Genomic DNA, 13395 nt, shown 5'->3' with positions numbered 1-13395 from the left:
ACCCCAGGGTATCTGCCAATCCAACTTTGGGAGAAATTCCTTCCTGACCCCAAATATGGCAATCAGTAAGACCCACCAGACAGACACCTGGGAAACAAATCCCTGTAGTAACTCAGAGCCTTCCCCATCAAGCATCCCATCTCTGGTTGTTGGAGATACTGTATTTGCTATAAAGAGCCATGGATTGGCCATCTTCTACTAGCAAACAAAAACTATGTTTAATGACACTTTAAGTTATGGTAGGATACAAACAAATGACCCAAGACTTTGATAAAATGGAAATAAGTTAAGGGGAAAGAATTGTGCATTTCTTTCCAGCTCCTTATTGTTTACCACACTATCAATAACAAACTCCAACACTCCATATGACTTTCACTTCCCTCTTTAACACAGATCAAAAACATTCCCCAATTTCATCATAAGAACATAAGAATGGCCATACTGGGTCAGACCAAAGGTCCATCCAGCCCAGTATCCTGTCTGCTGACAGTGGCCAATGCCAGGTTTACTCCCTCTGGGGCACCTAACAGGTAACGATCAAGTGATCTCTCTCCTGCCATCCATCTCCACCCTCTGACAAACAGAGGCTAGGGACACCATTCCTTACCCATCCTGGCTAACATCCATTAATGGACTTAACCTCCATGAATTTATCTAGTTCTCTTTTAAACCCTGTTATAGTCCTAGCCTTCACAACCTCCTCAGGCATAGAGTTCCACAGGTTGACTGTGCGCAGTGTGAAGAAGAACTTCCTTTTATTTGTTTTAAACCTGCTGCCCATCAAGCTTGCATTCCAATGCAAAACCTTATCAATTATACCAACAGAACAGCACATCTGACCAGCTCTCATTCCATGCATTTGGGAAGTTGTTCTGTTGAGATCACTGTTAAGGTTTTGCATTAAAGTGCAAGTTTGATAGTATGCAATGTTTTATGTGCACAAAAGTGAGCATGCAAAATAGCAGAGCAGGGCAGAAAAACAGAAACAATCTTTTTGATAGTGGAGGCATTAGATAAATGTTGTACTAGTTCGGTGATGCACAACCATAACATTACATGATTTATTTACAGCATGTGGAGAAGAATCAGAACAATGAAGTCCAGCTAATAAAACAAGCGAGGGTGCTTTAGCCAGAATCCAGAATCCACTGCATGACCTGAAAACCGCTATATGAAATAATCCTAGGGAGATGAAAGCAAAGGAAAGGTGTTTGCTTTCAGTGAGATGAGAGGATGAAAAAAAAAAAAGCCAAGCAAAAAAAAATGTAACTACTCCCCTCAAACTTAAAACAGAAAAACCAAAAGATTCCTCTCTCTCTCATTTTTTAAAGCCTTTTCATATTTTTCAACATCTTGTTCTTGAAAAATACATGTTATCTAAGATTTATGCTTGAAAATACACATTTAGCTAGGATTTAGTTTAAGAATGGGATTTCAGAAGGGCTCCTAAATTGCTAAATAATTTACATAGGCACTTAAAGATCTTATTTACCATATGCACACTAAAATCTGTAACTCAAAATTGGACCTGTTACCCACATCATTTCAACTTTTCCTACCAAAAAGCCTATAACAAACTGAGGCAAGCTACTATATTTCTCCACAAAACATTGGCATATATTAGGCCCTTTTGCTTTTTAGCATATAGGGTTTTGAAGTGTACAAGAATATTGCTGTCACAGTAGAAATGCAGGGCAGAGACACAGTGGAACTTTGTTGTTCATATCCACTAATTAAACCACAGCTGATAGGGGTCGTTTTAGTTTTCCAGCTTTGGTAGTACAGGTCAATCAACTTTTTGACTCCAAAGGGTGTGCCTGCAACTGGCTAGGAGCATGAGGGCCACATGCATATATTAACACACTTGCCTAATGAAGTGCACAGCCTTAATGTTTGTTTGTAGGTGCATATTTTTACTGGAGAAATTAAGTTATGCAAGTTCACTAAGAACAAAAGCCTATAGTTAATCAGCTTTGTCCTCATCCCAGAGTTATAGGAATAAAGTGGCTATAAAGTGTTATATTTGGCACTCAAGCCAGACTTCAAGCTGCTTTATACAGAACAGATTCTAAGGAAGAGCTAGTCAGACTCTCTGAAATGTGCAGACATTTCCGTTAGATTTTTGCAGAAAAAAGTAGAAAAAAATCAAACACACACATACCATATAGGGAGAGGGTGCATTATCATCTGAAACACTGTAGAATGACACTTCGACTGGAAGAGTCATGTGCGTAGGGCAAAAGACTCCACTTGCTCCCACCTCAGCAGTGAAGCCATCAACAATGCCTAGAGGATCTAAACGATAGTTCAAGACAGACTCCTGAAAGACCAAAATGCACACATGCATCTAGTTAAGTATACAGCATAGAAAACAGAGCAAAAAGTTATTGCCAAACTTTTATGTAAAGTTTAATTTGTAATTAAATTATTGCCAGTTATCATACACAGCTGTCACAGTCATCTTCCTCATTCTTTTTAAAATAAAGGGTATCAAGAGTGACTTTCCCCTGAATAGAAGTGTAAGTAAAGACAGACACAACATAGAGCATAGATTTCCTTTGTCCCTTTCTTCTGCCATGTGCTGGGCTTGGGCACAATAGCAGCCACTGCACTTACAGCACTTGAGGACTCCACAAGGCTAGTACTGCTGCCTGCATTAGCCTCTCCCACGAGAGCCCCAACTCTGTACATGCATGTAGCAAGGAGTGGACACTGTACTGCCAGCAAGGGCAGTGCAGTGACTGTGCTCTCTCTGCATTCCTCAGGGCACAGGGAGGCACTGTACCTGCTTCAGGCACAAGGACACCCAATGTAGGGTTGTACTTTAAAAGACATAATATAGCCCATAAGGGCCAAATCCTGTAATCCTTGCTCAGGCAAAACTTCCAGTAACTTCAAATGGGAAATTTGTGAGCATAAGAACTTCATTGTTTGGGCTACTGTGAGGGGACTTGGCCAAAAATCATAACCAAATCAAAAACATACCTCCAACTTTTAAACATATAGTGGAGTGGCATTAGTTCAAGAGTAAACACCACATGAACCCCAATCCTGCTCCCATTGAAGTATGGGACAAACCCCCCTGAAACACACCAATGGGCCTATGCAATAATTTTCTTTGGCATATAAAATCTACAAAAAATAAAAATCAATTTAGCCCTTTTAAGTGAAATAATCCCATACCAAAATTTCACAGCTAGAACTAGCATTCTATAAATAGGACACTATCTGGCCACTGAAGTTAAATTTAGAAACACAAGTTTCCTGAAATGAAAGGCTAGTGCCTTAACATCTGCCATACACCATTTTCACTCACTCCATTTACATTAGCTTGTATGATGCTTTAAGTGTCAAATTGTGAGAAACTAGTTTTTTTAATTACTTCCACAGGATCTTAGTATAAACATTAACAATTAAAGGGTCTGACCCCTTAAAACTGATATAAAGAATAACAGCATTCCCACCACTTGCTCAATGTTCATGCTTGTGACAGAAGATGGGCTGGGGAGCTTTTGTAAGTAGAGATCAGAACAAAGGGTTTTTTGCTCAGTTTAATAATAAACATAGGGAATTATTTAGGAGGTATTCACACAAGTATAATTAACCCTTTATAACACACTAAATAAGTATTATAAGTATGGCACTTTTGGATCATATACAATACCTCAAAGTTTCCTAGAAGGCTAAGACTTGTTATGGGTGGAGCACTGGAACTCAGAAATGGTTTCCCGTGGCCTTCTGGGTCATTGTCTGTGTTTATATATTGTTGTGGACTATTAACAAAAAAAGGGAATAATAAAGTAATGGCATTAATACTATTTGTTCCTTGTTTTCTGTTATGCATATAGACAGCTGTGGAGAAAATTCATCTTTTTTTGATGCATCACAAACTATGGTCCCAAACAAATAATGACTAAAGAATTATACTGACGAAGTCTTAATATACCCATTTTCTAATAACCTGCACTGGACAATGCCTTCGTAATTTGTATGCTAAAAATAGATGAAAACACAAGAATTTATGTTGTCCAATCATTCCACCAGTAGTAATTGAACAAAGTGTCAACATTCTTTTCTCTTGTATGTAGGTGTTTTATTTCGACATGTGTCATAAATATAAAGGGAAGGGTAACCACCTTTCTGAATACAGTGCTATAAAATCGCTCCTGGCCAGAGGCAACATCCTGTTACCTGTAAAGGGTTAAGAAGCTCAGCTAACCTGGCTGGCACCTGACCCAAAGGACCAATAAGGGGACAAGATACTTTCAAATCTTGGCTGGAAGGCGGGAAGGCTTTTGTTTTGTGCTCTTTGTTTACCTGGTTGTTCTGTCTTGGGACTGAGAGAGGCCACACAGAAATCCATCTTCTCCAACCCATCCTAATCCAAGTCTCCAATATTGCAACCAGTATAGGTAAGCCAGGCAAGGCAGATTAGTTTATCTTTTGTTTTATGTGAATTTTCCCTGTGTTAAGAGGGAGGTTTATTCCTGTTTTCTGTAACTTTAAGGTTTTGCCCAGAGGGGGATCCTCTGTGTTTTGAATTTGAATACCCTATAAAGTATTTTCCATCCTGATTTTACAGAGATGATTTTTATCTTTCTTTTAAGAACCTGGCTGATTTTCCCATTGTTCAAAGATCCAGGGGTTTGGGTCTTTGATGATTTTGTAACCAATTGGTTAGGATATTATTCTCAAGCCTCCCCAGGAAACGGGGCGTTTAGGGCTTGGGGGGATATTTTGGGGGGGGAAGAGGTCTCCAAGTGGTCTCTTTCCCTTTTCTTTGTTTAAAATGCTTGGTGGTGGCAGCATAGTGTTCAAGGACAAGACAAAGTTTGTACCTTGGGGAAGTTTTTAACCTAAGCTGATAAGAATAAGCTTAGGGGGTCTTTCATGCGGGTCCCCACATCTGTACCCTAGAGTTCAGAGTGGGGAAGGAACCCTAAAAACATGTCTTGAAATCTTCATTAACTAGCTTCCACAATAACAGATTTTCAAGTTATGCATACTAGTGTATGAGAAATCATAATTAGCCCCTTAATTTCTACAAAGGCTTTAAAAGGGTAACATCCTGGCCCTGCTAAAGTCAAGGGGGCAAAGATTTCACCAAAAGAATCCATATCTGATCCCACATGCCTTTGCAGAAATTTGAAAAACTACAAGACAGAATGTAAGAAAAAAATGTTTCAGAAAGAAAAGGAGTCAGGCAACTAACTTCCTTTGCTTATGTGAGATATTCTTGGATTATCAATCTAAACCAGGGGTGGGCAAACTACGGCCCGCAGGCCGGATCCGGCCCCTCAAGGCTTTGGATCTGGCCCGCAGGATTGCCACCCCTGCGGCGTGGGGCCAGGGCAGGTAGGAAGCCTGTCTTAGCCCCACTACACACTGCTGCCACCCCGGAGCTGCTCCAGGTAAGAGGTGCCAGGCTGAAGCCTGCACCCCGAACCCTTCCTGCACCCTAACCTCCTGCCCTGAGCCCCCTGCTGTACCCCACACCCCTCCTGGACCCCAAGCCCCCTGCCCTGAACCCCCTGCCACACCCCACACCTCTCCTGCACCCCAGCCCTGAGCCCCTTCCCACACTCCACACCCCTCCCTGTAACCCAACCCCCTGCCCTGAGCCCCCTCCTGCACTCTGCACCCCAACTGCCTGCCCTGAGCCCCCTCCCGCACTCTGCACCACCTCCTGCACCCCAACTCCCTGCCCTGAGCCCCTTCCTGCACACCGCACCCCCCCTCACACCCTGCACTCTCTCCCGCACCCTAACCCCCTGCCCCAGCCCTACGTTCATGGCCTTGTATGTAATTTCCCCACCCAGATGTGGCCCTCAGGCCGGCGTGAAAGTAAGTTAGAAGACTTACCAGTTCGCCGGAGTCCTGAACAGGGGGCATGGCCTCCACCGGAAAAGGCGTGGCCTCCACCGGAAGAGGCAGGGCCTTAAATCCTCGGGCCCTTTAAATCTTGATTTAAAGGGCCAGGACTCCAGCTGTGGTAGTGGCGGCTGGGAGCCTGGGTCCCTTTAAATCACACCTGAGCTACCAGCTGCAGAGGCGGCTGGGAGCCCCGGCGCTCGGTGGCGATTTAAAGGGCCCAGAGTTCCAGCAGCCGCTACCGCCCTGGCCCTTTAAATCCCCTCCGGAGCCCCGCTGCCACTACCCTAGGGCTTCGGCAGCAGGGCTCAGGTGGGGATTTAAAGGGCTTGGGGGTCCAGCAGCTGCTACCGCCCTGGCCCTTTAAATCCCCTCCAAAGCCCCGCTGCCGCTACGCCAGGGCTCGGGCAGCAGGGCTCAGGCGGGGATTTAAAGGGCCCTGGGGGAGTGGTAGTGGGGGCTGGAGCTCTGGGGCACTTTAAATCCCTGCCACAGCCCCGCTGCTGCTACCCTAGGGCTTTAAATTGCCCTCTGGGAAAGCTGGTCCCGGTACGGCACACTGGCTCTTACCAGTACGCCGTACCGGGGTGTACCGGCTTACTTTCACCTCTGCCCTCAGGCCAAAGAGTTTGCCCACCCCGATCTAAACTATTCTGGGATAGATTCACCAGTTTTCTCTGGCAGCTTTGCATGTCTCCAGCAATGCAACGCAATGCAGCCGTAAACCCATCTGAGCCAGCTGTTACATATATATCTCCAAAATGGCAGTGAACCTCTTTTCTTACTTAAAGTGCCCTCTGTTTTACATTATGAGCTGTGGACTAATTATTTATTGTAAAAGGAAGAATTATGGTCTAAAAATCTCTAATTGATTGATGTACATTTGAAATGTGCTGAAATCTAGTGTTACTGCATAGGAACTCATCCCAATTGTTACAACTATTTAGAAGACAGAGTACTGCTAAAGAAGGGCTCCTATAAATTTTACACCCACGTTTTGGCTAGGTTTAGTTTGCCTCACTCACTTCATGTGTTATTGCTTACATATTCACTTACTTACAGTTTATATATGTAATTATTCCACTGAATACACTCCCACACTTTCTTGTAAGTAGAAAAGGATGAATACCTTCTTGTAGACAAACATTTCAATCGCAGCAAAGATGAGTCCAGATCAAAGCACCCAGATTGTGTTTTTCTCTGAGGAACCTAAGGAAAAATAATATTTTATTACTTTGAAGACTGCAATCACAAATCCTGTGGTCTGTGACAATTCTGATATAACAAATTACAAAAACAATGCAGAAATATATACGATCTTAAACTTTTTACATTCTACATTTAAGAGTGAATTTTTTAACTAAACATTATTAAACCCTTGGGAAATAAAAACTGAAAATGAAATGAAGGGCCTTGTCTACACTACAAATTGTTGTAAAGTTAACCCTTTATGATTGAGATGGTATATCATCAGCTTTTATCAGATTTTCTAGAACACCTACACATTAAAATACAAAATTATTTCATCCTTCTTCAGAAAAATAGCTAAAAAATCCCAATAGTAACTTACAGGACTTGAAAGTAGAGGCAATCCAGTTCGAGGATGAAAAGCCTTGGTTACAGTCCCGTCCAAAGAGTGAAAATTGTGTTTCTGCCATATACTTGAATGCTTGAGTGGTGGTATTCTCTGTAAGTAAAAGACATTTACTCAAGTACTTCAGGTAGCCTAGCAAGTTAAAATTCAGTTCTGAATTTGTTTCTCACTTGTCTTCAAAAATTGAGAAGTCTTTCCAGTTTCCCTGCAGCATATTTTAAGAATATACCTTGGTTCAGAGAAATTAGATCTATGGTATTACTGTTTTAGGAAACAAAGTACAACAGATTCATGCATTCTCTAAAGAAGAGTTTCCTTGTGGCGCCAACTTACAGCCACTATGGACTAGCTCGCTTGTTATTCATCATGTTGCATAATTAGATATTGTTCTATTTATAAAACCAAGAAGTCTGACAAATGAAGTAGGACTGTGGGAATATTCATTAACAGCTCTGTTATGATGTGTGAGGCCTGGCAGTTTCCCTCTAAGTATTAAATATAACAGGAGAGAAAAAAAAAGCACAAGACCAATCTTCAGACCTGAAAGCAGAGATTTTAACTACACTGTTTCATATAAGAGTATGATTACATCTATACATTTAGAGATTCTTTCAGAGTTGATCTAGAATATACTCTAAGTTATTTAGATACCTACTCCCCTCTTGTCAGGTAGGTACTTACCAGCACATCTGCATTCTTCAGTCGTTGACACCTATCCAAATAGTCTTCTACAGATTTCTTCTGAGAATTGCTTTGAAATTCATAGTCCGTTGGGTCTTCATTCTCATCATGTGCAGTTTTCAGTTTATCTTGCTTATTTTTGCATTTGAAACTGTCATGGTCTTTATTTAAATAATTTTCAATACTAACAAGTTGGGTATTTTGCTCACATATATTTGGTTTTTTTGGATCTTTATCTAAACACTTAAGCTCATTTTTGTGCAAAATATCAGATGCCTGCATTAGTGTCGCTTTTTTTGTACCTTCAAGTATTTTGGATTTATCTAACTGTGGATTGATTAAACAGCCTCCATTGCTATTCTCACTGATGATTGTTCTTTCTTTAAGTTTATTTTTGCAAATCTGTTCATCAGTTGTGTTGAAATTTGAACACTGTTTACCAATGACTTTGTTGGTCATTTGGTCTTTATGTGGACAACCAGAAACTGTTTCCAGTTTATCTGGCAGTTCAGATTTATTTTCTTTGCTACATGATATATTTATGCTAGTAAATGAATTGGTAGTTTTATTTGGAGTCTGCTGAAATGTGTTTTGGACAACCTCACTGGGTTTTGCTAGAATCAGTTTTCTTCTTGCTTGGGGTTTTGGAGAAGCCTTCAATATACCATCAAGTCTATAAGATGTAAGAGGGGTATCAGGTGTTCTAGTCTTTACTTTACTGCTGTCTTTTATGGTAATGGCAGACTTAGAGAAAGAAACAGAGGATGTTTCCTTGCCTTTCTTCAACAAGTTTTCATCTTCATATGAACTTTGAAAAACTTTTGAAGTGATTGAACTGCTTTCATGTATATTGAATGGACGCCCAGTAATGTGTGAAGTAGCTGGATCACAGTGAATCAAATGTTGGGCAATCCTAGCTATAACTTCCTGTCGCTCCAGAAGTAAAGAACCTATTAAAGGATTAGTCTCTTCTATGGACTGATGAGAACAGTGGTTCATAAGAACATGGGAATCAACCAATGGGTTCTCTGATATTGCTCTTGTCTTGTCTTCACTACAGTCTTCTGATAACATAATATCTATGTTAGTAGAAACAGAGGATGTTTCCTTGCCTTTTTTCAGCAAGCTTTCATCTTCATAAGTATTCCAAAAAACTTTTGAACTGGTTTCATGCATGTTGAATGGACATCCAGTAACATGTGAAGTAGATGGATCACAGTGAATCAAGTGCTGAGCAATTCTTGCTATAACTTCCTGTCGCTCCAGAAGTAAAGAACCTATCAAAGGATTAGTCTCTCCTATGGGCTGATGGGAACACTGACTATTTGGAACTTGGGGATCAACCAAAGAAAAGGATTTAAAAGTTCTGACTGATGTTTCATGTGGCTGTTTCTTATTGTCCCCCATAGCATTATAGCACTGGACTTTAGACTGTGATGTCCCATAGGCAGACCCAAAACCAGTTGCTGGATAAAGTTTTACATTTCTCACTGATGTAGTAAATTCAGGGGATATTTTTGCATTAAGCAAGCCTTCAGGAATCAATGTCCATGTTTGTTTTCCACATGAACGCTGTGAAGTGGACATGCTGCGCTGCTCTCCCTCAATGGAATCACAGTGCTGATGTACATTATGTTCTTGTATTCCCTTTTCATAAAAGCCCAGGCTGGTGTGAATACTACAGGTCAAAACTGGATAGTTAGATTGTCTAGGCAAGGACTGGACACTGACTTTCAAGGCCACAGTGTGAGAAACATTAGGAACAGGAAACACATGTTCAGTTGGTGTCTGTGAGAAAGTCCATTGCAGGTCCACATCTGCAGCACTTACTCTGAAACAATACAGAAATGCCTCTGGATAAATTTACATTATATACATATTTTTCTAAAGAAATAATTATATTAAAAAAAATAAGACAAATAAAATTCATTAAGGAAACTGGCAACTGTCATACTTTGCAAAATCCACAAACCAAATGCTAGAACGAACAATGAGCAAAGCCAATCCATATATCCCTTCTGAAAGTAAAGGGGGAGGGAAATCAATTGTTTTAAGGCTACTTTCTATTCAGCAATTACCCACTAAGAACAAACAAATGGCTCTTTTCTACCTCAGACCTACCTGTACAGAATATTACGAGGAACAGCACCATGTGAAACACTCAGCCAAGCGCTCAACTGAGAAAAGAAAACAAAAGATCGGACAGCCAATAAGAGGGTCTTCTCTTCAATAAAGCGATCTCCACTTCTAAAATGTATTAAAAGAAATAAGCAGGTATTGGTAAGAGCCATTACAAAAAACAGCAAAATAATTAAATAATTAGAGCAGCTTTGCTTTAATCTTGTTAAAGATCTTAGAAACCAATGATATTTTTTCAGAACAAGATCCGTTGCTGCAAAATTTCCTTCCACTACTCTTGAACTTTTAAGTCACACATTTTCTAAACATCCTGCAGGAAATTATGGTTCAATGCACAATTTATAAAAAGATACACAAAGACACTATGCATTATCAAAACAACCTGCATTAAAATGACTGAAAATAAATTGGCTTTCAAAGTGCCAGAAACAAAACAATATTATTTCTGGTGAACTTTGTGACGAAAGGAGACTTATGTCCTAATGAAGTACATCTAGCATCCTAAAAAAGTCATGGGGCCTGATTCTCCACTAACTTGCACCGTATGTGGAGAATATCTATATCTCTTCAAAGTGAGTGCAAAATGATACCATTCTTAGTTAAACTTTACAGCCACATTACTCAGGTGATTACACAAAGTACTAGGCTGTGGAAAATCAAGCCCAAATTTTGTACTAGAATACAATTATTTTCTAAGAACAGCAATAATAATTTGGGATTCAAATCCAAGTTACTAAACCAGTCAGTTGCCCTGCAAGAATCCAGTCACCTTATATTATTAACTAACCTCCACACCCAAACTTACTGTCGGGGAACTGGCTCCAAAATCCACCTTTCTAACAGCAATGCATCTTGTTTGATTGCAGGATCATTTAAATCACTCCCTTCTGTGGTGGGCCCTTCATCACTATAGCAACAGTCCGGAAGTAGCATCACTTCTATCATGATAGGAATATTATTTTTCCACAGTAGCATAACCTCAGACCTGGTTCGTCTGGCTTGACGACACTTAAAAAAAAAAAAAAAAAGAAAAAAAAAAGAAAAAGAAAAAGCACCACAATACTAGTTAGATTTAAAATCAGCTCTAAGAGCACATTCAAAAAATGTGAAAGCATTAAGGGCCCAATCCAGGAAAACACATCTGAGTTTTTCAAATCACAAAGAAGGCTGCAGAGCCATTACCAAGGCAAGATATAATAAAGCTCTAATGTAGCAATTTAGAGAATTTGTGGGGAAAAGCCTCGAGATCATATAGAGGAGCTTCCCACCAACTGTACTCTGCTACTTGTTCTTCTTTCACTCTCTATAAGTCCCCCCTTCTGCGGTCTAATATCTTGTTAGAGTTGTTAGAATCTTTGGGCCGGAGCAATTCTCCTGCATGGCCAGGGGTGCAAGTTTACAGAGTTCTGGATCAACATCTCTTATTTAGGAACTGAAGAGCCCCAACCTTTCTGCACCAACTCCCCCTATCCACACATCAATGAGCAAAACAGAAAAATAAATTTCCAAGATTATCTAGAAATGCAACAAAAATTAGGGAAAAGTCTACATTTTCTCAAAAATCCCATTAATGCAAATTATGGTTCTATACAATAAAAAACTTGATACCATTCTACTACAAAGAAGAAGAAGAACGGTATAAGAACACAAGTATGTGTTATGTTCATTTGCAAATAAGTTATATAGCATGACAATTCACACAAGTTGAAGATTCCATGGATTCCCCATGAATACCCCATGTATTTATCATGTACTGATATTGTCATACCTGGGCCAATTTGTCGGTGCATTCATGCTTAGATGTTAGTGGTTGACTTGACTGTGCTGGAGGGCAATGGAAACCCTCTGTTCTACCTTTTACAGAAAATTCTGGTGTTCGACCTTCAGTAATCAACAAGGCCAAGGAGACCAGGAATTCCTCAGCTTCATATTCAAAGTATTCATCTAAAGTATCTGTCATTCCACAAAGAGACAAAAAAATCCTCATTAGTACAAGTTAAAGACAGATTTGTAAAACAAAAAAAAATAAAATAAAAAAACCATCACAGGTGAAGAGTGTTACACCTCTAACTTGTTTAAATGAAAGAACCACCCCGTTTCAGCTACAACATTCAGTATGAAGTTACATGGTAAATATTTTGTTGCCTCTAATCTGCTGGATTCCTACATGCTGCTCATTTAGTCCATTCCCCTCACCAATCCATCCATCACAAAGTAATGCAGAAATGTTTAAAATTTGTCAAAGAGTATATGGGCAATCTTAAACCTTAAAATTACCCTATGCTCAGTGCCAAGGGATTTTATGGGACTAAAAGAAAAGGAGTACTAGTGGCACCTTAGAGACTAAGGAGCCACTAGTATTCCTTTTCTTTTTGCGAATACAGACTAACACGGCTGTTACTCTGAAACCTGTCATTATGGGACTAAAGTATCTCTAGTACAGGTGAGAAATCCTGAGAATCCAAACATCTTACTTCATGTGTATTACAAAGATCAAAACATTCTCTTTCCAAAAAAACACTGGTTTCAAATGTGTCTTTACTGTTCTATTAAAGCATTTACAGCTCTAGCATTTTGCGAGATATGATTGCAACTGATACTGGTCCCTTGTTCCAGAAGAAGACAAGACAGCTGCAAATGCATATGTAGAACTAGCATGTAAAAGTTAGTATCTTACAACAGCAAGTAAAAATTGTACTGTATCAAACAGAGCAGACAATGCCTGGTCTGCCTACTCTAAGCAACCTTCATTGCTTCAATCAAGCAGTAGTCCAAGATTGACTATACCAATGCCTAGACCCAGTGTCATTTTCTGTCTTTGATTTGAAGTATGTAAGAACATTTCTGGGTGGTGTGCCCCAAACTAAAAAAGGCATCCAATATATCAAAAATTTTATTTCAGAAACAAGAGCTCTGCAAGAGTATAAATATAGTTTCTGTTTTCGGCTTACGAAGGCTCCATGGAGGACATGATTAAAAAAAAACTTATGATGGAAAGCCAAGGCTGTGCCCCATCAGGTGGGGAGAAGAATACAGAAAATAGGGGGATTGTCACAAACATACAAAACTGAAACAATCTATTCTTTATTGTCTAGCCTCTAAATCATGGG

At 40.0% G+C, this 13395-nt stretch overlaps 1 protein-coding gene across 6 annotated transcripts in view; it reads right to left on the bottom strand.

Annotated features, from left to right (window-relative positions):
• Positions 1-13395, bottom strand: part of ATOSA (atos homolog A) — a 52935-nt gene that overhangs the window by 10281 nt on the left and 29259 nt on the right. For 5 of the 6 annotated variants that reach the window (XM_077827706.1, XM_077827704.1, XM_077827708.1 and 2 more), the window contains 8 exons: positions 12054-12238; positions 11091-11293; positions 10268-10393; positions 8147-9977; positions 7442-7558; positions 6932-7080; positions 3665-3773; positions 2162-2320 (listed from right to left, as the gene is read on the bottom strand). In XM_077827706.1, the coding sequence (XP_077683832.1) occupies positions 2162-2320; positions 3665-3773; positions 6932-7080; positions 7442-7558; positions 8147-9977; positions 10268-10393; positions 11091-11260 (2661 nt within the window). In that variant the 5' untranslated portion in view covers positions 11261-11293; positions 12054-12238. The remainder of the gene's footprint in view (positions 1-2161; positions 2321-3664; positions 3774-6931; positions 7081-7441; positions 7559-8146; positions 9978-10267; positions 10394-11090; positions 11294-12053; positions 12239-13395) is intronic. The other variant, XM_077827705.1, reaches the window with a different exon arrangement.

This window comes from Eretmochelys imbricata, chromosome 10 (genome assembly GCF_965152235.1).
Source record: "Eretmochelys imbricata isolate rEreImb1 chromosome 10, rEreImb1.hap1, whole genome shotgun sequence".
NCBI lineage: Eukaryota > Metazoa > Chordata > Testudines > Cheloniidae > Eretmochelys > Eretmochelys imbricata.
The sequence above is the reverse complement of the archived record's forward strand: the minus strand, read 5'-3'. Positions and strand labels throughout refer to the sequence as shown.